Source organism: Diplotaxodon limnothrissa, linkage group LG7 (genome assembly GCF_057381915.1).
Source record: "Diplotaxodon limnothrissa isolate DT_005_m linkage group LG7, D_limnothrissa_male_GT1.1, whole genome shotgun sequence".
Classification (NCBI taxonomy): domain Eukaryota; kingdom Metazoa; phylum Chordata; class Actinopteri; order Cichliformes; family Cichlidae; genus Diplotaxodon; species Diplotaxodon limnothrissa.
Genome location: NC_140602.1, coordinates 8214655 through 8238811, shown reverse-complemented (window position 1 = coordinate 8238811; position 24157 = coordinate 8214655). Strand labels below are relative to the sequence as shown.

Here is a 24157-nt window from a genome sequence, read left to right as displayed (position 1 = left end):
GTTCATTAGAAGTGAATCACCTCTGTTATAATGTCAGAGGTACCTAGCGATGAGGATTTAAAAGTGCAATACTGAGTCATGAGGCTCACGTCCTCAGCACATCCAGGCATTTCCATAGAAAGAGCGAATTTAAAAGCCACAGACTGGAAAAAAGTAATGCTTTTACAGTGTTTGAGGTCTACAAGTTTAGTTTAGTTTAAAACAGTTGTAGTGGATAAATCCACAATGATTTTTGTAGCTCTGCTGACTTCTGTTGAAACTGTTGTTCCCAGTTTAAGCAGTCACATGTCTGAAGCATGTGACAGCCCACATTGCAATCCTATCAAAAGGCCATTGTATCAAGTTTGAGTGTTTTTATGCTACAGAAACCCACTAAATTGTTGCCTGCTTGTCAGTGAACGTCTGTAAATAAATAAATATATATATATACACACATATCAATTTCTCTTGAATACAATTGCCGCACTTATGAATGGAAGCAATTTGCTCCTGCCCTGCAGTTAAACAGTGAATCGTGTTGTGTGTCTGTTTGTGTGTGTGTGTGTGTGTGTGTTTTTTTTTTTTTTTTTTTCAATAAATCCTTTCTTTGTAGGGAAAGATTCTGGGCTTCACATGAGGGACGACATGCGAGGGCAGCTAAAAGAAGCCTCCTCAGTGACCTCAAAGGCCTTCTCAGCCTTCAGAAAAGAGCTGGACCCTGACCTTGAAGGCCTCGGCCAAAACAGTGAGATAATCGGTACTGAGGAGGCATCGGAAGACACTCAGATGAGCCCGGCTGTATCTATCATGAAACCAATCCTGCGTTACCTACAGCTGCTCTGTGAGAACCACAATTCAAAGCTGCAGGTACTGATGCTCTGTGAACTTTGCCCTTCTAAGTCCAGTCATTAAAATGACCGCTGATTGATATTTTTTTTTTCCTGCTCTGAATCCAGAACTTTCTGCGCAGTCAGAACAACAAGACTAACTACAATCTGGTGTGTGAGACTCTTCAGTTCTTGGACTGCATTTGTGGGAGCACCACTGGAGGCCTAGGGCTGCTGGGACTTTATATAAATGAGTATAATGTGGATCTGATTCTCCAAACGTTGGAAACCATTACAGAGTATTGCCAGGGGCCCTGCCATGAAAACCAGGTAGGAGGAGGGTGGCTGGTTAGTTGAGAGAAAATGCTCGATTTATTGGATAGTCAAGTTGTCAACATATTTATTTAATAGAGCCTAATACTGTGAATATATTTGAAAAATTGTTCATCTTTTCCTAAATGTGAAGCATCATACAGTATCGTTAAACCTGTAGCGAAAAGCTTTTCTTATTTCATGTGTTCAAGTCCAGTCAAGTTGAGAATACAGGAAACAGGAAATTTCTGGTTTCGAACCAGCTGAGCAGCTGGGGCCTTTCTGTATGGAGTTTGGATGTTACGCCTGTGTCTGTGTTGGTTTCTAATTAGAAGGAGGAGGAAATCTGGTGATTCTAAATCTACTGTTGGTGTGAATATGAGCATAAATGTCTGTCTACAGTGGACCTGGTCACTTTGTGATCACACCGCTGTTTTAATCATGAGCTGTGGTGTAGTAAGCCGTCTTAAACTATCTTTTATTTGGATTTACCTGTAAAGCACAGACACTTTCTTCTGATGAATTATATTAATGATTTTCTTTTTGTAATGTAGCCAACACTGACTACAGCATGTCCATTTTTTTTCTTTTCCAGAGCTGTATAGCTAAACATGAGTCAAATGGTATTGATATTATTATAGCACTGATTGTCAACGCCATCAACCCCCTGGGTAAGGATCGCCTGGACCTGGTGCTGCAACTCAAGGTGAGCAGTAGTTGTATGAGAGGTCTGGGAGGCAACACATTTCCATTACCCTATTATATACTTGCATTGCTGCATAGTATTAATTAAATATAGATAACAATTGTGCAATGATGAAAAAGGCAATGGGGCAAATAAAGCCCATGTTTACTGGCTGTCTGACTGCAGATGTCTTTAGTAGTACAACCCTTTAGTCGAATCACAGCACTCTGAAAAAACTGCATCTGACCAGTATTGTTGGTTTTTTTCCTTTCAATTATTCAGCTTTGTGTAACTGATCAAAATATAAAAGCTGATTATTTTGAAACGTGTATCATAGAACAATGCCTCCAAGCTCCTGCTAGCTATCATGGAGAGCTGCCATGACAGTGAGAACGCAGAGAAGATTCTCTACAAGATGAGACCCACTGAATTGGTGAGTGTGGTCTTGCATGCACACAAACTACACCTGACGTGTGGTGCAAAAACGGTGACTTCTAAAACACTTTTGCTTCAGGTGGATGTCATGAAGGACGCCTACAAACAGGGTTTGCAGAGTGAAGACGACGATGACGGCATGGGAGACGAGATCAAACCTAAAGATGTCGGACACAACATTTACATCCTGGCCCACCAGGTAAAAGAAAAGATTAAACTTGAGTTAGTCTAAAGTGGTCAGACAAACAGAGGAAATGCAGTGATGCTTTAGTCTAATGACCACTGGGCCAGTGCAGTGCAGGAGTGCCAAGTGATGGAGGAGTGCTTCTCTGAAAGAACTGCTCTGACAGTTTTCTGAAATGAGTTTTTGTGTTGTGACATTGGCTCTACTGACAGATAGGCTTTAGGCATTTTCACTGAGGCAGGTAGTCGCTGCACAACTAAATACACATGGTTTGCTTTGTCCAGGGATCAGGAACGAGGGAATGAGGAAGGAGTACTGTACCCCTGAGAAATTTGTTTTTGTTCTAAATGTGTGTGTCCATCTGACGTGTCTCAGTCTTTGTCTACGCTGTTTGTAAGTTGTTGAGAGCAAGCCAAGTCTTGTGGGTTTTCACTTCTGTCTCTTTAGAGCAAAGTGTCAGACAGGATATTTTGGTCTACAGAGCAGACGAGTTTCATCATGACAAGGAAGTGTGCATGTTTGTTTTTTTGTTAGTTTTTTTTTTTTTTATGTTTGACTTTTAAAAAAATAACCTTTCAGCTTAAAACAGGAATACACAAATGTGTGCATCAGCTTTGAAATATATTTTCTGATTGTCTAAATAAACAAATTAAATTGATAATATAAAATAAACAATAGATAGAATGCACAAACTAAATGGTTCTCTACATTTCTCCATAAATTTCTCTACAATTGCCTATTTTAAAGGAGTAAAATAGATGTTTAAAATATAATAAATTAAAAAGAAAACCTCAGCAAGTATTCAGAACTCCACAAACCATGTTAAATTTTCCTCACCTAAAAAGAGAAGCAGAAAAAAATAAGGAAATCTAATTTGTTGACTGAACCTAGATTTCTAGTTGACCTCAGTGTACACAAAACAAGTAAACAACACAGGAAAGGAAAAAGGCCAGAACCTGTTTCTTACTCATCTATTAATTCTTGTGCCACAGGTGTCCTTTTCAATGTCTTTTTATCAGCAAGGATACATAAAAACTACCTCTGCAGAGTGTGGGGAAAGAAAGAAACTGTTGCTGGTTTCTGGTTGGGATCTGGATCACTTTTAAACTGTGAAATAATTCAATTCCTTTAATGGGAGATGGCAGCTTTAGCTCTATTACAAAAAACAAGGCCATAAAGCTTGAATTTGAACGGTATATAGACATTACTTACAGATGTTGTGGGCTCATCATGGGTATGAATTTCACAACAATTTAGGGCTTTTTCCAGGGTGGAATCATTGTATACTTTACATCTTTAATTGCTTTAGAAAACAAGAATCGGGTGCACAAGATTGCATTTATTTTGGACTTTCAAAAATATATAAACAGTGATCAAATATATGTATTAAACATCTCTTAATAAGTTGCATCTCGACCACACACACACCTTTTGATAGTGATCAACAATTTTGTGGCATAATTCTGCTTAGATATTTGGTCACTCTTCTTGGCAGAATTTATTTAAATTGGTTGTCACACACCTGGGTTTTAGACCTGCTCCAAAATCCTCCGATAGAGGTGAGTTCATGGAGTTGGGAAGGCCATTCCAGAAGCTTAATGTTAGCCTGGTCTATCCATCCCAAAACCAGTTTTGATGTGTGTTTGGGATCATTGCTCTGATGGAAAACCCAATTTTGCCAAATTTTCAACCATTTAGATGTTAATTTAATGTGAGGTGAAAGAACTTTCTTCATTATTCCATCCACTTTGTGCGGTGTACCAGTACTACAGCAAAACTTCCCAGAGCACAATGCTACCACCACCATGCTTGGCAGTTGAGTGTTCTTAGTGTGAAAGCCTCACCTTTACTCCGCGAAACATACCTCTTGTCATCATGGCACTACCTTTGTCTGCGCTGACCATAAAACTTTTCTCCAGAAGGAATATTTCTTGTCCATATGGGCTATTTCAAATTTCAGTCAAGGTTAAAGCAGCACCCAGTTCTTGTTTTCCAAAGTCACAGTCATGTCTTGTAAAATCCATAAAAATGACCATGACATTAACGCTCATGAGGAGATTTTGTAAACCATATTTGTTTAGTTTTGGTTCATTACTGGTTACAGTATCATCCAGTGTAGTGCAGCAAAATCATATCTTCATATTAATCATATTTCTTCATTCCTAGTTGGCCAGGCACAACAAAATCTTGCAGCAGAGCCTCACCCCTGGGTCAGGGTTAGGTCTGGGGTCAGGCATGGACCACGATAAGGAAAAGGATGATGCCCTCCGTTACTATGCGAAGCACACAGCTCAGATAGAGGTAACCCGCATCATCAATTTATCATTTATCCTAAAATCTCTTAAATCGTTCGTCAAACTATAAAACTGTAAGCCAAACCTTTAATCTTTGTTATCAGATTGTGCGTAATGACCGCAGCATGGAGCAGATAGTGTTTCCAGTTCCTAACATCTGTGAGTACCTAACTGAGGAGTCAAAGATGCGTGTGTTCACCACCACTGAGAGAGATGACCAAGGCAGCAAGGTTAATGACTTCTTCCACCAGTTTGACAACCTCTACAATGAGATGAGGTGGCAGAAGAAGATCCGCAGTAAGTCTTCCTTACATTCGGCATCCAGTTCTTGGAAAATAATAATGATTGTGGTGGCGGTGGTGGCAGCAGGAACAGGCTTCAGGACGACAAATCACGATTCCCATCCAGCAAGTCTGGTTATGTTATTTTCACAGTAAACTGAAGGGCCTGCAGTGATGTGGTGTGTGCTGAATTCGTGTGCCTGTACTTATGCTCCCTGTTGTGTTTGCACAGAAAATAAGGCTCTGTTCTGGTTCTCACGTCACATCTCTCTTTGGGGGAGCATCTCCTTCTACCTGGCCCTCCTGCTCAACATTGCTGTGGCTGTATTCTACCCTTTTGGTGACGATGAAGATGAGGGTAAGAATTTCTGCATATTTCTCAAATTGTAATTTGTAATTTCAAGCCATTTTTTTAAACCTTTTGCTAAGCAAACCAATGTTTTAAGGCAGTGGTCTTCAAATGGCTCCTACTGGACATGGATTAACTATTTAATCTGCAATACATCTGCCAATATCAAAGTAGAGATGAACTTACCATATGAGGCAGACAGAATTATTGTGTGCATTGTGTAAAATTTGTATAGAGCATAGTATGGACAGCTCCTGGTGCTGAAATAACATCTCATAAATGTACTAGAGAAAATGTATGTGGAGAATAAAAGTCCTTAATATCAGCTAAATTATGCCGTATCTCTTTAATTCAAATGCAGACACACTCATTAGTATTATCCAACTAAAATAATGAGGGAGTCAAGCATGCAAAAAAAAAGAGGCGTACACACAGAGAGTTAAAGAGACTAGTGGCTATGTGATGAAAAGAAAGAAAGAAATGTGGTAAATTTTAAAGCAACTGTTGGCAAAGGGGCCATTTATTTAAACTAATTTCAGTTTTGAGATGGGCAAATGAGGTGAATACAGCATGAGACATGTGACATGAGGAAAACCTGTGCAACCACTGCCTGGAGTGTCAACCACCAACCATCAGCTACAACGCAATGAGCAACAGGCAGATCTTTTTAAAAAAATTATCTATTTACAGCTGTTTTATCAAGCAGTTTTAATAATTTTAAAAACCTATGGAAGAACACTTTGAATGTATTAATTTTCAAGTAAAGTAAGTTTATAACAATTCTCTTTTTTTGGAATGTTAATTATTAATGATTATTGCTTTCTTTTTATGACTGAAAATGTGTGTTCTGTGACACGTGATGCTGCATTTATTTAAACACCTTGGTCACTCAGTCTCATGAATGCTGGTGATTTATCTAACATACAGTATCTAATTGGATAAGAAGCAGTAGGCGTGTACAAAATGTGCTTAAAGGAAATCCTTCACACGTCATCATGATATCGTTTTGAGGTGGGACAACTTGGACTTTAATCGTTTTTATCGGTATGTTGATACGACTGCATGTCATTGCCCTCAGCCTGGCGTCAGCCTGAGACCTAATTAATCAGATGAAGTTAAATCACCCAATAATCATCCTATTTTACTCTTTAAAATTCATTTCTTTACGTGCAATGTTAGATTACCTGATTTTAGGTTTTGCGAAATGTTACTAGAACTTGCTGTATTTGCTGGTTTGCCTTGGTGTGATTTGTTGAAATGTAAACCTACTGTACACGTGGTTCCTGTGGCGTACAGAAGTGTTAAAGATGGCTTTCTGATAAATACTTCCTCAATGAATTGTCAGCACTTTGCAGTTTCCAAAAGACCCATGAGCATCACTCTGCTGATTTACTCAGTGAGCTGAAGAAGAGTTGGTTGTTTTGACTGATGCTGTCCCCATGGATGGTTGTTTGACATTTTAAAGTGTTTCCTTTGACTGTTTGCTAAGTTAAGCTTTTAGCTCAGATAAATAATTCATTAGAGGGATGTTGTGCTTTAAAGCATTGATGTTTTGTGCCTTGTTCGATTGTTTATTCTTCCACACAGGCACATTATCCCCATTCTGGAATATCTTACTGTGGGTGGCATTGGGAGTCTTCACCGCACTGCTTCCCGTCTTACCTAAACCAATAGGCATCGGGTTCTTCCTGGTCTCCCTTATTCTGCGTGCTATCTACACAATGGGCCTCGGCCCTGCGCTGCTTTTGCTCGGTGCTGTCAATGTAAGTGAACAAAGGCTTGTTTTTGAAGAATGTGTCTGTTCTTGCCTCTTCACACGTACGAGTTTTTTTTGTTTTTATTCCATTTTCAGCTTTTCAACAAGTTGGTGTTTCTTGTAAGTTTTGTGGGGAACCAGGGGACGTTCACTCGAGGCTACAAAGCAGTCGTGATGGACATGCTCTTTATCTACCATTTGTGGTATGCCATCATCTGCGTCCTGGGCCTCTTTGTTCATGAGTTCTTCTACAGCTTTTTGGTAAGAGAGCTCGTTTGATTTGTGACAGTGTTCTCCGAATGTTTGCTGATGGCTCACAGATAACGATCTCCTTTTGCAGCTTTTCGACCTGGTGATTCGAGAGGAGACGCTGCTCAATGTGATAAAGAGTGTGACGAGAAATGGCCGCTCCATTTTTTTGACAGCGGTTCTGGCCGTTTTTCTCGTTTACTTTTTCTCCATCATCGGCTTCCTCTTCCTCAAAGACGACTTCCGCATGGAGGTGGACCGCCTTCCTTCACCAGGTCAGAAACTTTAACTTTTAAAGTACACGAAGTCATTACTGTGGTCTTCTCCCTGTCGTAAATTCCTTGGGCTTTAAGATATCCTTTGATATTGCCATTTGAAAATAATGCTTCAAAAATGCTGCTTATGTTTATCACCAGTCTAGTGTGATATTTAAAGCAAAGTACACCAAATAGTGACAGTTTCACTTCCACTTTTATGAGGAAAGCAGAAAAAACACTGAGTGAGACATGGGTGATGTTCAACATCTTCAGATGTAACTGCAAGAAATGTGATGCAATAGAAATCAGTTGCAAGAATGCCACATCTATTTTAGTCATAGTACTTATACCTGACCTTTCCAATGAATGTGTCATACTTAAAAACCTTTAAAAATGCACTGATGGCTCCAGTTTGGCAATGTTTAAACAATTAAATAAATAATAATTTCTACAATGTAAAAAAAGATCAAATCTTCTAGTAGTATGTGCAGTAATTGCATATCTGGTGATATGTATTATCTCTCTTAACTTCATTTCAAGTCTATACTGTGTAAGGAGGAAAAGGAAAGTTTTGTTCATTCTCCAGACTGGATTGTAGTTGCGCTTTGCGCTCCTCTCAGTATATTTTTCTGTTATCTTTCGTGAAAGTTATCCTTAGTTGAACTGAAACAAGTTTGCTCTTCTTTTTTAATCTTTTCCAGCCATGAACATCTGTGATTTGTTAGTGAGCTGTGTTTTCGTTTTCTGAATTTGTGTAAATCATAGAACGGAATGTACAAAGTTGTTCACATTTTGGAGTTGCTGGATGCTAGTTGATCCAGTGAGTTCATTTTTTCCCTTCACTTTTGATCTGATCTATAATTTCTTAATTACAATGATCAAATCAGCATTTTCTTGTGTATAATCTCCCCATAGAAATTGTCGACCATCTAGAGTAAGCCATATATATATATATATTTATATACCCAGACACATGTTTTGAAAACACTGTGGAGAGTGTGGGTAGTGTTAATGAGCTCCAGCACCCATGGTCAGGAAGACATCCTGCTAGCACATGTGCACCTGTTGCATAACCTGGTGGCCGCGCCATCCTGTGTTTTACTGAATAGAGCACAGCAGACACAGCCGAGCAGTGGTGGGTTATGTAACCAGCTGGGCTCACGCCTCTCTGTATGTTAGCTGAAGGCTGAGTGGAGATACGACGTGAGGGAGCTTCATCAAAACTGGGGAGCACCCTTTTGGTGACACTCTGGTCCAGATGCACAGTTCTTTCTTCTGCCTGTCTGCCCAAGCAGATCACGCTCAGGCGGTGCGGCTCCTCTGCTGCTCGGGGCTTTGCCGATGTGCAAATGATTTGCTCAGGTTTTTTCAGCAACACTTCACCGCCCACCCAGCAGCTGCTGCCTCAGTTTACATAATGTCTGACTATATCTTTCTTGCTGATTTCTACCAGCGCTGATGAGAATTAGCGGGAAGAAGGTTTAATGCAGGAGCATAATTTAATCGTCACCTTTCATATGGAAATTTTTAGTGCTGTTGTCACTGACGCAAACTTCCCATGTTTTTGTTGTTCTTGTAGGAAAAAGGGATTTATTGAGCAACAGCGAGGTTGCAGGCTCATGTTTGAATGAGAGATGCCCTGCTTCTACACCCACATCTGTTCCTGGTAGGTTTTGGGGTAAAATTAAACTGAATATGTCCTACCCATGGTGGAAGTCACGGAGTGGATAAGTTTTAAGATTTTGTGTTTTGACTGGGGTGGTGGGCGTGTATGTGACCTTTCCAGCAGTAATCACTTCCTGAAAGGTTACTAACACACATACTGAGACATAAGCACGTACGCATGCACACACACTGAGTTTGTGCACACAAAGAAACTTGATGAGGCAGGGCGGGTGACTCCTACTCCTGTTTGTTCTCCTTCGTCTCCACGGATCACCTGCGCCATAAGGGCACACACGTGATCTCAGCCACATCCTTCACCTCTTCTTTCTCCTCAGCAGTCATGCTGTGCGTGGCTTTATTCATTTACAGTAGGAGTTGGAGGTGTTTTATTATCAGTCACTTTTATCTGAATTAGGTCAAATTGTTTTTGAATGTTGTTTTCATTTCATGAACTAAAATCTTCTTCAACTCTTCTAGCTCAGTTTAATAAAATTAAGACTAATATAAAAATAAATATTCTCACTGTGAGATTAATAAAAACAATTTATCAAATGAGCAGAATGTAATGATGGAAAAGGGAAGCACCTTTTAAGAAGAACTTTTAAAGAACAACAGTATTGCGTGTCAGTCCAATCTTGTGTAATTTCATACCAGATGTAACACAAATTTAAAGGTTCACATTTATCCCATTAGACACCAAAGGTCCTCTTGATAAAATCTCCCTTTTTATAGGTTTTCTATCTCTCTCTCTCTCTCTCCATTTCTTCCATCACATGTTTTTCTCTGTGTTTTCGTCTTGTTAGGTGAAGATGATGGGACCGAGCGGGTGTGCGACACTCTGCTCATGTGTATAATCACTGTATTGAACCAGGGCCTGCGTAATGGAGGTGGTGTGGGAGATATTCTCAGGAGACCCTCCAAAGAGGTAGGACAAGCCGAAAACGAATACAGGGAATACAGAAAAATGGCATTTTCTCATTGTGTGTTCTGTCTGAAGAAAAACCTGAAATAAAATTCTGCGTTTCTTCCATATTTCCAGGAGCCACTATTTGCAGCTCGAGTGGTTTACGACCTTCTGTTTTTCTTTGTTGTCATCATCATCGTTCTCAACCTCATCTTTGGTGTTATCATTGACACCTTTGCAGACCTGAGGAGTGAGAAACAGGGGAAGGAAGAAATCCTCAAAACCAGTTGTTTCATCTGTGGTGTGTACAGACAGCTTCGTGGTATAGCTAGCATGCCTATGATAGACAAAATGGTCTAAGGTAGAATTCATAACAGAGCTAATGTGTATAATCTTGCAGGGTTGGAAAGAGACAAATTTGATAACAAAACGGTGTCCTTTGAGGAGCATATCAAGTCTGAACACAACATGTGGCACTACCTTTACTTCATGGTTCTGGTGAGAGTGAAGGATCCAACCGAGTACACTGGTCCTGAGAGCTACGTAAACAAAATGATTGCAGTAAGTAGGCCAAATATATACACACTATACACACAGGAAATGGTTACAGTGTATCTTTGTAATGCAGATTTATGTTCTTTAAATGTGACCCATTATGCTCATTTACGCATCCATATTTTTATTCTCAGAATCTACTAAAACAGTTATTATTCTTATTTATATTATGCTGGGCTTTGGTGCAGTGTGTCAGTTCACCCACTTTATAAAACAAACTTTTTAAGTGGGCTTAAAAAGCTTGACTGAAAGCTTCTCGTAAAAAGAAGATTTGAGCAGCAAGCGGTTGGGGCTGCCGTGCTCACAGCCGGCGCTCTGTGTCTGAGATGACGATGCTAAGCGGACACACTCTGATCTTTTACAGTGACGAGTAGAAAAAATAGAGCCGCTCAGAGGGATCATTTCTACTCGTCCTCATATGCTAACCTTATCTGAAACTTTGGCCAGCTTTAATATGAACACGCACAATTAATTACACTTTGCTAGTACTGTGTTGGACCCTCTATTGCCTTCATAACTGCCTTGATTCTTATTGCATAAATTCAAAAGGATGCTGGAGCCATTGCTTAGAGATTTTGGTCCATATTGACATGATAGCACCACACATTTACTGCGGATTTGTTGGCCGTACATTCATGATGAGGATCTGCCATTACACCACATCCCAGATGTGCTCTATTGGTTTGAAATCTGGTGACTGTGGAGGCTGTCTGAGTACAGTGTCATGTGCAAGAAACCAGTTTGAGATGATTTAAGCTTTAACATGTCGAGTTATCCTGCTGGAAGCGGCTGTCAGAAGGTGGGCAGACTGTGCTCATAAAGGTATGGTCATGGTTAATAACAACTGTACTCGGTTAGGCTTTGGTGTTTAGGGTTACATTAGTGTTTAAACCATTCTTAGTTGGTACTAAAGGGTTCAAAGTGTGCCAAGAAAACATCCTCACACCATTACACCACCACCGGAAGCCTGAATGGATGATATAAGGCAGGATGGATCCATGTTTTTTTTTCTGTGTGTGAGTGTGAGCAGATTTCTCTAAAATACTCAGACCAATCTGTATGGCACCAATAACCATGCCATGCTCAGTCACTTATATCAGCTTTCTTCCTCTTTCTGATATTCAGTTTGAACGTGTTGTCTTGAACACATCTACATGCTTGAATGTATTGAATTGCTGCCATGTGATTGGCTGCTTGTTAATCAGCCATTTTTCGGATGTACCTAACAAAGTGGCCACTTAGTGTATATGCGCACACACACAATAAGTCAAAGCGTAATAGATCCACTTTAACAGGTACATCTCACAAGTTGTTGTCTGATCAAAATAGCTTAACTCTCTTTATACAGATCACGTTTAAGAGACATACAGCAGTGTAAAGATTTAGGAATTTGAGACTGCACATTTTTAAGGTGGTACATAAACACACCCAAGCCTCCTTATTATTCCAGGAACATATGGACAAACAAACACATTCATTTCACCCCCTAATTCATATTTTGTTGGCAAGCTGCACCAAGCAGATGAGCATACAGATGTCTTCGTGTTAGAGCCTTAAAGATGCACAGCCTCTTTAGTTAGCAGACTTGCACAGTGTGCTATAGAAGCGTGATCCTCTACAGCAGACGAGTGATCAAAAAATGAGACTGAGCCTCTAGGACTGTGCCAGGCATCCCAATTTATTCTCCTTTCCCCTCGCTGCTGGAGAGAGATGGGGTTCTATACTCAGGTAGTCCTCACCATACTGAGCTCCTAACCTGCAGGGACACAGTGTGGTTAAATAGTAATTAAACCCAGTCCAGGCCTATTATCATCAATGTACCAACTTGCCGCACTGACACACAGACAAGAAGTTGAAGGATGTAAGGGCAACTAAAGGTGTTGCTGTTAGGTTAATGGATTCAAATGAAGCCTTGGAGCACAATGGCACATTTTGTGATTAACATTCAGCCGTGATGGGCATAAGAATGGTGGCATTATAATGAACAATTTGCATAACAAACAGGTGATAGACGTTGAATTAATATGCATCAGCAGGTCTTCCAACAGGTCGGTTCTCTGATGCCAGGCCAAGGTATTGCTGGGTGATGATGCAATGATGAGTCAGGAATTTACAAACCCAGTTTAAAAAAAAAAAGTGAGGACATTGTGTAAATTCTACTTAAAAACAAAATCTCAGAAACCCTTAATTTATTGTCAACAGAAAATGGAAAACATATCAAATGTTTAGGCTAAGAAAATGCACCATTTGAAGAAACACGAGCCAATTTTGAATTTGCACGCACACAGCAACCTTTTTCTTTTAACAAGAGCGTGTGAAGATTTAGGAACTGAGGAGACTGGGTGCTGGAATTTTTGGAGAGGAACGCTGTCCCATTCCTGTCTGATACTGGATTCTAACGGCTCAACAGTCCTGGGCCGTCTGTCGTATTTCTCTTTTCATGACACACCAAATGTTTTCAAGGCAGGCAGGCCAGCCCAGCACCTGGCTCTTCTACTATGCTGTTTCAATGGCTACATTATGTTTTCTTGCTGAAATGTGCAAAAATATGTAAGGCTTTTTCTGACAACAACATCATCTGCATCTGTTCCTCTTAAATCTGTATGCTGTATGCCTTTCAGTATTGATGGTGCCTTTGCAGATGTGCAAGCTGACAATTCCATAGGTACTAATGCACCCCCGTACCATCAGATGGTCCTGCTCTCTTTAAAAAGAATTTCAAATATCGATCTGTCCGATCACAGAACACAGTTTTCCACTTTACGTCAGACGATTTTAAATGAGCTTTGGCCCAGACAAGGCAACAGAATTTCTGGATCATGTTTGCATTTGGCTTCTTCTTTTTTCTTTAACCTGCATTTGTGGATGACACCATGAACTAAAGCATTTCTGAGGCTGTACAGTGATTTCCTTGACAGTTTAGGCCTGTTTTCAGTGCACTGACACCAGAGGGCCTAAAGATCACAGGAATCCAGACGTTTACACAGAGATTATGAAAAAACCTTTGATTGTAGGTCATGAGATGTTCAAAATCTTTACAATTTTACATTCAGGAACATTATTCTGAAACTGTTCCACAGTTTTTAGATGTAGTTTTTTGCACATTGGTGCAATCTTTACCGATCTTTACTTCTGAGAAGTTCAGCTGCATGTTGTTCCACCCCTTTCTACTTAGTACCACTTTCTATTCCAGCATCTTGTTGCCTCTATCCGAACTTTGAGACATGTTGCTGCCATAAAATTCAGAATGAGATAATATTAATATTATTGTGAATAAATTGATTTGTAAAGAATCACCTTTTTTTTTTTTTTTTTTAAATGAACTTCTAACTTCTTTTGGGTTTTACATATTAACACCTCTTAAGTGTTGCAGAACCCACACAGTCACATGCGCACGCACGTGGACAACTAAACAAACAGCCTGTTGCGTACAGTTTGTTTGTGCAGCGCTTGTATGCTTTACTGCAATCTTTCATATAAAATCCTACCACCATGTCAGAATAAATATAAAGAGGTTGTGCTGTACTCAGAGTGCAGGTGGTGCAGGTTTCACCTAAGTGCAGGTTGCACAGGGAACTGAAAGCAGAGTTTTACATTTTTAAAATCTCCAGAAATAGTTTTTCTGTCTGATGCATTCAGCTTCTGACATTCATTAAGTTTAAGTTTGGTATATGTTTAGGGTATTAGTTGTTTGCTTACTTTACCTTAACTTCAGCTTTTTAACTAGTCTTATTTTGGATTTATTTTTTTGAACAGAAGATACACAAGTTGTGTGAGCATATACCAGACAGTAAGGATCTAATTAAAAAATGCAATAAACTGCTCTGCTAGGGCATAATGGGACTCATGTTTCAGACTGTACTGCCTTGATTAGGATTCCTGTTTTGTTTTGTTTTTTCGTTGTTGCTTTTTTGTTTTTTAAACAAGTCTGTCTCTTTGCTGCCCCGTCATCTTAAAATGTTGTATTAAATTGCTCCACTTGCTCACACATAGCAACTTAGTCTTGATAAGAGAAAGCGTCGGTGTTTTGACGTAAGCTGTAAAAGAGCAGCTGAATTGGAGAGAAGTGCTAGTCCATGATGCAGATGTCTGCAGCAGCTTGCACCGTTTGTGTTCTCCACATCCCAACACAGAGTTGTGCTTGATGTGATGTTCAGGTAGAAATACTGCTGGTGCCAGTTTACTAATTGGATCTTTTTGTTTTTTAACTCTATTCTCCGCTACTTCACTACAGTTTTAGGGTAACACTGGCAGCAGCTGCTGTATGAACTAAACTGCCCTCCCAGTGATGGAACAGAGCTGTAACCTGATGACCTCAAACACACATGCATGCAGGCACACACAAGCAGCTCCTGACTAATGATTTCATCTGGTAGGATAAAGTGATGTGGTGCAAAGCCAAAAAAAAAGAAGAAGAAAAAAAGTAGGATCTTGTTACACTGTGACTGTTCTGACGGTGTTGTGCATGTGGATGTGAGTCAGTGTGCGGGTGTTTGTGTGTAAAATTATGACAGCGACTACAGGCCCAGCAAGTACTGCAGCAGCCACAGCGTTACATAACCCATCTCAAGTGGCCTGCTAATAGCTCAGCCCTGCCTGGCACGTGCTCCCCTGTCCCTTTCTTTTTTTTTCTCTCTCTCTGTCTCCCTCTCTCTCTCACACACACGTACACACACGTACACATGTACACAGTCACTGTCACATCATGAACCCTTTATTTCTGATATAACACACATGCAACGCATTGCCTTTAATAAAAGAAGCAAACGAAGGGCCGGCATTTGTGATGTAAACTGAGGACAGAGGTTAGAATTTGCTTAATGAGATGAAAGTACTGCTGTGGTTTTTTGTTAAATGTCCCAGTCAAGAACGTGTGTGTGTGTGTGTGTGTGTGTGTGTGTGTGTGTGTGTCAGTGATATGTGTATGCTTGTCTGGTGCACTGTTGTGTGCTGTGTCATTGTATACTTTGACACTCTTCTGTGGCTGCTGATCACAAGGACGTGTTGTGCAGCTACGTCATTCAGGCTGAACTCCATTATTTTAACCTCACTGAGCTTGACTAACCTCAAAGTCAAGCGTGTAGGGTAGAGGATCCATGGAGTTGTGACACATAATACAAAAAACATATTTCATAGCACTTTAATAATTATGTGCTGCATACTTAACTGATAATTAAAGTAAAGCAAGTAAAATCATTACTGCACAGATACTTTAAATTAAAAATAAATTTTGAGAAAGATGCTTTTAGCTAACCAGCGACTCTCAACTACTAATTTTACCCAGTAGGCTGCACTGTTTTAATGAATATGTCCTTTTATTGTACTGTATGTATATAAATGTCTGTTTCCATGCTTACAGCATGTCTAATACCTTCAGATATGTCAGGAAGTTTAATGAATCCTGTAGAATTACATGGATAGCATTATTGTTCATGATTAAAACCTATGCTTTAAGCCTGGGTTTTTAAAAAGAAAACAACAACAACAACAACAACACAGTGGTTGGAACCTGGAGCGTTGATGATATTTGATTATACATTGTTTGTCTTTGGTGACATCTAAGGTTGTTCCCACACTTTTATATCAGTACCCTGACTTTTCTGGAGTATATTACAGATTGTATGTACAGTATGTACCCGTACGGGATGAAATAAACGCACACTGGTCTGGTGACGGCAGCAGAGTGAGAAGCACATGAATGTCTGTAAATTCACGCTCAGTTATGTGTTTAAATTGATCATGAAGCGACACTAAAGCCTGACTCATTGAGACAGTGCAGCATAGCCCACAGTGGATTACTGTACAGTCTAATAAAGAGCAACAAAACATTGGTGGGATGTTTAACTTTAACTCTTTAATTAAACAATGCTTCAGGCAACATGAGGGACTTCACATACAAAATGATATTATGTTCACATTTTTGAAGGTTTTTTTTAATCCAGCTGTTAAGAGTGAGCTTTAGATAGTCCTCAGATGTTGGAGCTTTGTCTCTGAGCTCTCACAGCCTTTGCTGTGTGTTTTTTTTTTTTTTTTTTTTTTTTTTTTCCTTTTTTAATTTTATGTCCCCTGTGATGCCAGAAGCCTAAATCAGAAAAGATCTTCAGTCAAGCTCTTATAGAATGACTTAATTCATACTTTACAGCACTGAGTAGTGAACAGACTGTTCTGGTTAAAAGAAAAAACAGGAATAGAAAACAAAGTACAGTAAAGGAGTGAAAGGACCTTTTTATTTACAGAGTGATCTGACTCAGATATCTGCAAAATGGCCAATGGAGCAAACTGTAACCTGACAACTTAAACTGACCTGCTAACAATGATTCAGATAAGTGATGTTACTTAAAGTGGCTGTTGCCTCTCATTTAAAATAAAAGCTGACATTCTGCGAAGAGGGTCTGCTTATGTGATAGCACAACTAAATGGCACCTAATCATAAATCTACTTCAGTGAAAGAGACTCAACCTTGTTTTAAACCCAGTTTTAGTAATATGTGTACTTGATCATATTTCTCCACTTCCATTCTTCACCAGGCCCCTTTTTTCTCTGTTTCTAACCCTCAGATGAGGCGTTTTGATTTTATATAATAACACCAGTTAAATGTGATAATTTTAATACTTCATGTTGGCGTCAGCTAAAGCCTAGCAAAATGCTAAAAATGCAAAGTTTATAACATCACTGGCCACTTCATTAGGTACAATTGTTCTGATCTGTATAATGTAAGTTAAGCTATTTCCTTTAGAAAACGGCTTGTTTGATGCATCTCTTAAAGTGGATATATTATGCTTTTACTTACTGTGTGTGTGTGTGTGTGTGTGTGTGTGTGTGTGTGTGTGTGTGTGTGTGTGTACACACTCAGTGGCCACTTTGTTAGCTACACCTTTTCAGCTGCTTGCTAAATATCCAGTGAGCAATTAGACATGCAGACATGGCCAAGACAACCTGCTGAAGTTCAAACTGAGCATCAGAATGAGGAAGAAAGGTGATTTTAGTGACTTTGAACATGGAATTATTTTTGGTGCCAAACAGGCTGGTCTGAGTATTTCACAAAATAATCATCTATTGGGATTTTCCCACCAAACCATCTGTAAAGTAATATGCTAAGATTGTTTGTTCTTTAGTTGAAAATGCCTTATTATTGCCAGAGATTAGAGGAGAATGGTAGACTGCTTTGAGCTGATATGAAGGTAGCAGTAACTCAAATAACCCATCAACAAACCAAGGTATGCAGAAGAGCATCTCTGAGCCTGAACCTTGAAGCAGAAAGGCTACGACAGCTGAAGACCACACCGGGTGCCACGCCTGTCAGAATTGGAAAAGAAAATTGGGGCCAAAGTTCACAAAAGCTTTGGTTTCTTCATCATGAAAATTAGTCTGCTGCACCTGGATGGCTTTCACAGTTGCCAGATCTGAATCCAATAGAACACCTTTTGGGATGTGGTAAAATTCTCATCGTGGATGAGTGGCCAACAAATCTGCACCAACTGTGTGATGCTGTGATACCAATATGCTAGCAAGGTAAAACTAATAGTCTCTGGTGAGTGCATGTGCATGCTAAACTGAAATTACTTTGAAGGTTCACTTATGATTTGGGTAACGAAGTAACTAAGAGTTTCTCATGTATTCCCAGTGCTATTATTATGATTTCAGTCTATATAGTAGAAATTTGTATTTTGTATACAACTGTCAAATTCACAACAGTTTTTCAGTGTTTGAATGTTAAAAATCTGACACTGCGAGCATATATAAAACTGATATGAACAGTTTCTGAGAGTTTCCATTTGTATTGTTGATGAGGAATGGACAAAGCAGTAAACTCACGATACGAATGTTTCACCTAGCAGAGTGGTTAAACCGATCACATGAGGAAATGCAAACAAATAACCGACACGCTCCACATCCCTGTCCACCCTCAGACGACATGCCCTCTTCTTTGTCCTCAGCGTCTCGCACTCTGATCGGTCTTTCTATCCCTGCGGTTTATTCTTATATAAGAGAAGGTGGGAGAATACCTCACTCCTCCTACCAGACTTAACGTGGTGCCAGTCAAATCCCACTCTCAGCACCTTTTAAGTAATTTTTATCAGAAGAACTGGCTAAAGAATATTACATAAGATAAGCCGATGGCAGTCTGTCGCTGTGAAACCTATCTCACTTTCAGCGTTGCACAAGAGCCACGCGTGTTGTAAAACACACACGCTCGCTCACACCTTTCTGTGTACATATCCATGCAGTAGCAAATGAACAGCACACACACCCACACAGAGACAAACACAGTCACGCTTTACATAATTCTATAGGTTTGCATGCGCCTTGTTTTCTTATACCGTTGCTGCAGAGTGTTTGCTCTGCTGCTGCTGCGCTGTTAGAAAAACAGAAAATAAACATCCGCGTTTTGCATGTGACCACACACACGCACGCGCGCGCGCGAGCGCATAAGTAACACTATACTCCCAGTTGTGTTCTTGATAGACGACAGTGACTCATCTCCTGTGTGCATCAACAGTGTGCTTATGGAGTGGGTGAGAATTGAAATGCCAGTTACTGTTCATTTAGTGTATTATTGCTATCTGCTGTATCCAAGAGACAGCAATGGTGCTTAAAAAAATTTACACTGTCAGGTGCAAAACGGAGAGCAGCTTCCATTCTGATGAAATGATTAATATTAAACCTCCATGCCTGTCTTCACTTACCACTACCTCTGTGTTTACTCTCCTCCTGCAGTCTGGCTTCAGCACTGTAATGCTCCTGACGTGTCTATGCAAATCTTGCATGTGTGCCAACATACTGTTGCTTCCATCTTTCTGACCTATTGAGTCAGCTTTATTTCAGGCGTTTATTCTTTTCACCTTTCTCTCCGTTTCTCATACATACCATCTCTCTCCCCCTTTCCTCCAGGAGAAGAACTTGGACTGGTTCCCTCGTATGAGAGCCATGTCTCTGGTGAGCAGCGAGGGAGACAACGAGCAAAATGAGATGCGGTCTCTGCAGGAGAAACTAGAGAACACTGCCAATCTGGTGGCTCAGCTCTCAGGCCAGCTGGCTGAGCTCAAAGAACAGGTAGAATGCTACTTCAGGCATTTTTCATGCTCTTGTGGAAAAGGTCTCTTCTGAGCATTGTGCTCTTTGTAACTGCTTAATAGCACAAAGTAAAACTGCGTCTTGTTCGGTAGCTGACTGCCACGCATGTGCTGTGAAGTCCACATCACATGACTCCTCGTAACACCAACAGGGGAGGAGGTCACATAAAAGACATAGCTTTAGCAGAGTCCCTATGCTCTCAGTTTATTCATGCAGATGGATTCTGCTACTGAACGCAGCACGACAGGTGACTATCACGTCAGCAGTCGACACGACTGAGAGCCGCCAGTGAGCCTCTGGCTGTTTGGATGACTAGCACTGCTGCTGCAGTGTGACTGATCACTCTCATCACCTGCCTCCTCTGCATGTGATTCCAGTCACAGGCCTGTCCTTGTTCCTCTTCTGCCTAATGTGTGAAAACAGCTCCTTATGGGGCAGAATAACACTTCACTAAAAAAAACAAAAACAACAAAAAAAGAGAACAGCTACTGTCGACCTCTGCAAGCAGTAAAGTTGGTAACATCTCGCTGTGTGCTGGGATCTCTCATGTAACCCCCAGTAACAGCTCAATATGTCTTTTATTACAGCACGGTTGAACAAAGATGGCAAGGCATTATCTTTGAATCTGTTTTGTGTCAGCTGCAGGCGGACCTATTCTAATCTAAGTTTGCCGGTTCTATTCTGACTAATAAGGAATCATAGGGTTAGCATGAATACTACTCCACCTATATGGTAAACAGAAAGTGTAGTTTACGCCACAGGAGGTGAGTGTGTTTATGGAGGGTTAGGTGAGGCCCAACCACAGCTCTGCAGTCACAAGGGAGGTCTGCAGGTCTCACACCAGATATGAACTCAAGACTGTTTCTCACTGGGAGGAAAGTTCTCCTGCAGCTCCTCCTTCATTACAACCTTTTGCTGACCTCTGCACACTATCACAGCTGAGACTCTGTGTAGGTTTATGTGTGTCGCTACTTAGCAGTGTGGCTTTCTGCACAGCCTGCTTTTTTTTCGCCCCCTTTATTTTGCATATACAGTTTACGGCTCACAGAACCCATGGACCCCATTTGTGACGTCAACACTGGAAACCACTGTAAATGTGAACCAGCATTTCTGATTCATTTACACACACGCACTTACTCTTATACATCCACTGTGCAGGTCACAGTTCTGCACACTCCCACACATGACTGTGTCCTCTAATGAAGTTTCCAAGGGACATTTTAGTTTCCAGTCATAACGGCAGTGTTGAACAAGGTTATTTTCATGCAGCCGTGCAGAAGATTACATCTCAGGCGATTTAAAATTGATAGAAGAATGTTGTAGAATAACTGTGCAACTTCTGAAATGACAAATTCAATGATTTTTGTCTAAACTAAAACAGTTTGTTCACTCTTGGAGGAGAAATCTACATGTACTGCAAGTTTATTCATATATATATATATATATATATATATATATATATATATATATATAAAACTGTACTACTACATTAATGGCAAGAAACCAAGTTTCTGTGTGTGCTACATACAGAATATACAAACCTTACAGCTTTTGTTTTCCTCCCCTTCTCCTCAACAGATGACAGAACAGAGGAAGAACAAACAGAGGCTCGGATTCCTGGGTCCTCCTCAGCCCAATCATCACATTCCAACTCACTGAGCGCTGCTATTGGCTCACTATAAAGCCAGAGAGAAACGCAGACACATGAACTGCAGCCTTGAGAACAACACTTGTACTCAAATGTACACCTACAATTACTGATGTCAAAATTTGCAAGGGACCAGCAAGTGTTGATGCTTAATTTTAGACATAGTGCCTTTTCTGTGACACAAAGTGACACAAACACGGCCTTATTTGGAGACAGTGTGCCTTTTGTGCCCACTCAGCCATAAGGGCCCTTGTGTACAGAAAAACTGGTCTGTCAATGATTGACCAGGCACAGCACACACCTTCCAATGTAGTGATAGCGTGCCAGACAGAAGCTGAGGGAAATGTTAAGGTAGGTTAATGGTTAAGTGCTGTCAGGCCTGTGGACAGCTGTCTTGGCCTCTGCTCCACCACTGTCATAGTGCTGATCAGCCAGCCCCACAGAGGTCAATGATTGGCTCGCAGGCTTCCAGAGGAAGAGTGTGCACACTAAGATCAAGAATTTTACCGTTTTAGATTTTTGTTGGTATTTATGAGAAAATTGTTGGTTCATAACTGGACGAGTATTTTTGCATTTTGGGAAAAAAAAGACTCATGCTGCCTTACTCGTTAACTTTTATAAATGGAACATTGCGATTGCTGAAAGTGCACTTTTTAAAATAAAAAAAAGGGTAAAAACCTTTAACTGCAAACAGTAACGGGTTGGTTTGAGGTATTATTATTATTATTATTATTATTATTTGAATGCTTTGTTCTGTTTAAATACGCATTCACCGCACCACTTCAGTTGCCTTTTACAGATTTCTATGTCATATATATATAAATGTGAATAAACTTATTTCCTGTGCAAAACTTTCTTGATGGTCTTAAATCATATATTGATACATCTTGACTGAAGATGGTAAGCTCACAGTTTTTTGTTACGTTATGAACATCCTTGTGTTTATAGAGATGTAAGCTAATACTGTAATTTACTGTATCTGCTCTAACATCCATCTCCTACTGTTTTATAAAGTGTCTTTTAGTGTAATAACTCACTGTGAGCCCCTGTACACCAGTCTTAACTTACTTGTGCTCGTCCATGAGGGGGATGCAAGATGTCACGTCTTCTTTTAGATGAGCTAATATTTCGGCTCAGTTTCATGACTGTTATGACAAATTTACTTCTTCCAGCTTTGCTACACCCCTTGTATTTAAAGGGGACTAATTATGTACATTTCAAGCCCAGTATTTTTATTCTTGTGCTGTACTTGAGTAGCTATGCGTGATTCAAATTACAAAATAATCTTTATTAATTTTGCTTATATCTAAGTATAGTGCGGCCTCGTGGTTCATCGTCTGTCTGTAACAAGCTGTTTTACTTGCTTTGCCTTTAAGTTAACTTTCCACTGACTGTCTGCGCCTGGTAAAGATGTTGTCTACATTAAATGAGACTTTGACTATGTATAATATAAGTATCCATGAATAAATATGATGGAAAATGGCAAAAAAAAAAAAAAAAAAAGCATAAGGCCTCCTTTCATTCAATACAGAATCATCATCAGATTTTTATCAAGTAGTTTATTAAGTCTGCAGCTCTTCATGTGTGAGATGAATGGCTGCCTGACCTTGTAAAGTTTGCAACCATTTCCCTGAATAGTGGATTTAAGTGTCTATAGTTTCAAAATGTGCAATAGCTGAATTAAATGGGTGGGCGGTGTTGAATCTGTACGCTTAGCTGTCTAGCAATCAGAGATACCAAATGTTTAATTAGATAGCCTTGTCATTTCAATCCGTCATATCGGTTAATGAATAGTTTCAAATAATCACATCCATCTAATTAGATTTATTTAAGTTTAATTCAGTACTTAAAAAATAGTTTTTAAACTACAAAAATAAAAGATTGTACAGGATTTCTAGAGCAGTAATTAACTATCAGTGAACGTGTGGTGGGAAAGCAAAATAGGTGCAATTATTCATTAATTGCACCTATTTTAACAAATTAAGCTGTAACACCTCAGCTTGGATATGTAAAAATAGTTAAAAGTAATTTGGAAAATGTTGGTGTAAAAACTAACCCCGCCAAAAGCTAAACGGTGATGGTTTTAAGAAGAAAAATATTAACGGCATTAATGAACTGAAGCATTAGCTACATTGAGCTTTGTTTCCACACATGGAAATCCCCACTGGTAATTCCACAGTCATCACTTGAGGAGGTGGTGAACTCAAACCCGTCTCTGCGTCTGTCTGTGCGTCTGTATGAAATTTGAAATGATTAACAAGTCTCAGAAAGTAAACTGGTCTCTTATCCTGTCTTGCCATTTACCCTCTGCAGAGAAGCCCATCCTTCTTGGCTTCAGTTCAGTGTTTACGCTGGCAGGCCTGCATTTGCTCCTGCTGCCTGTGACAGCCATTAAAATTAGTTCACGCAGTGCCATAATGGCGAGCAGCTGTCACTGCGCAGACAAGAAGGGTTAAGTGCAGCTTCACTGGAATGTGTTGCACTCAGAAATGGAAAGGAGGGAGAGGCTAATATCAGGACCCTCACTGCTGTCTGGCAAAACTCTTGATGCTATATTGTAACACCACCGCTTCACCTTGCATCACTTCCTAAATTTGATCAGCTAATATTTATGCTGTGACCCTGGAGAGAAACCATTTAACTTTGATGTCCATTTACTATTAATGGCTAATAGCCTAGACTCTACAGTCTGCTTAACTTCA

At 40.0% G+C, this 24157-nt stretch overlaps 1 protein-coding gene across 1 annotated transcript in view; it reads left to right on the top strand.

Moving 5' to 3' along the window:
* itpr2 (inositol 1,4,5-trisphosphate receptor, type 2) overlaps nt 1–22050 on the top strand; it is a 58385-nt gene extending 36335 nt beyond the window's left edge. Inside the window, exons 41-57 of the mRNA XM_085359095.1 lie at nt 593–846; nt 936–1136; nt 1714–1824; nt 2141–2236; nt 2318–2437; nt 4589–4723; nt 4821–5013; nt 5230–5355; nt 6934–7109; nt 7199–7363; nt 7443–7626; nt 9188–9274; nt 10077–10198; nt 10313–10478; nt 10578–10738; nt 19625–19786; nt 21386–22050. Of these exons, the coding sequence (XP_085215221.1) occupies nt 593–846; nt 936–1136; nt 1714–1824; nt 2141–2236; nt 2318–2437; nt 4589–4723; nt 4821–5013; nt 5230–5355; nt 6934–7109; nt 7199–7363; nt 7443–7626; nt 9188–9274; nt 10077–10198; nt 10313–10478; nt 10578–10738; nt 19625–19786; nt 21386–21466 (2540 nt within the window). The 3' untranslated portion in view covers nt 21467–22050. The remainder of the gene's footprint in view (nt 1–592; nt 847–935; nt 1137–1713; nt 1825–2140; nt 2237–2317; nt 2438–4588; nt 4724–4820; nt 5014–5229; nt 5356–6933; nt 7110–7198; nt 7364–7442; nt 7627–9187; nt 9275–10076; nt 10199–10312; nt 10479–10577; nt 10739–19624; nt 19787–21385) is intronic.
* The last annotated feature ends 2107 nt before the right edge of the window (nt 22051–24157 follow it).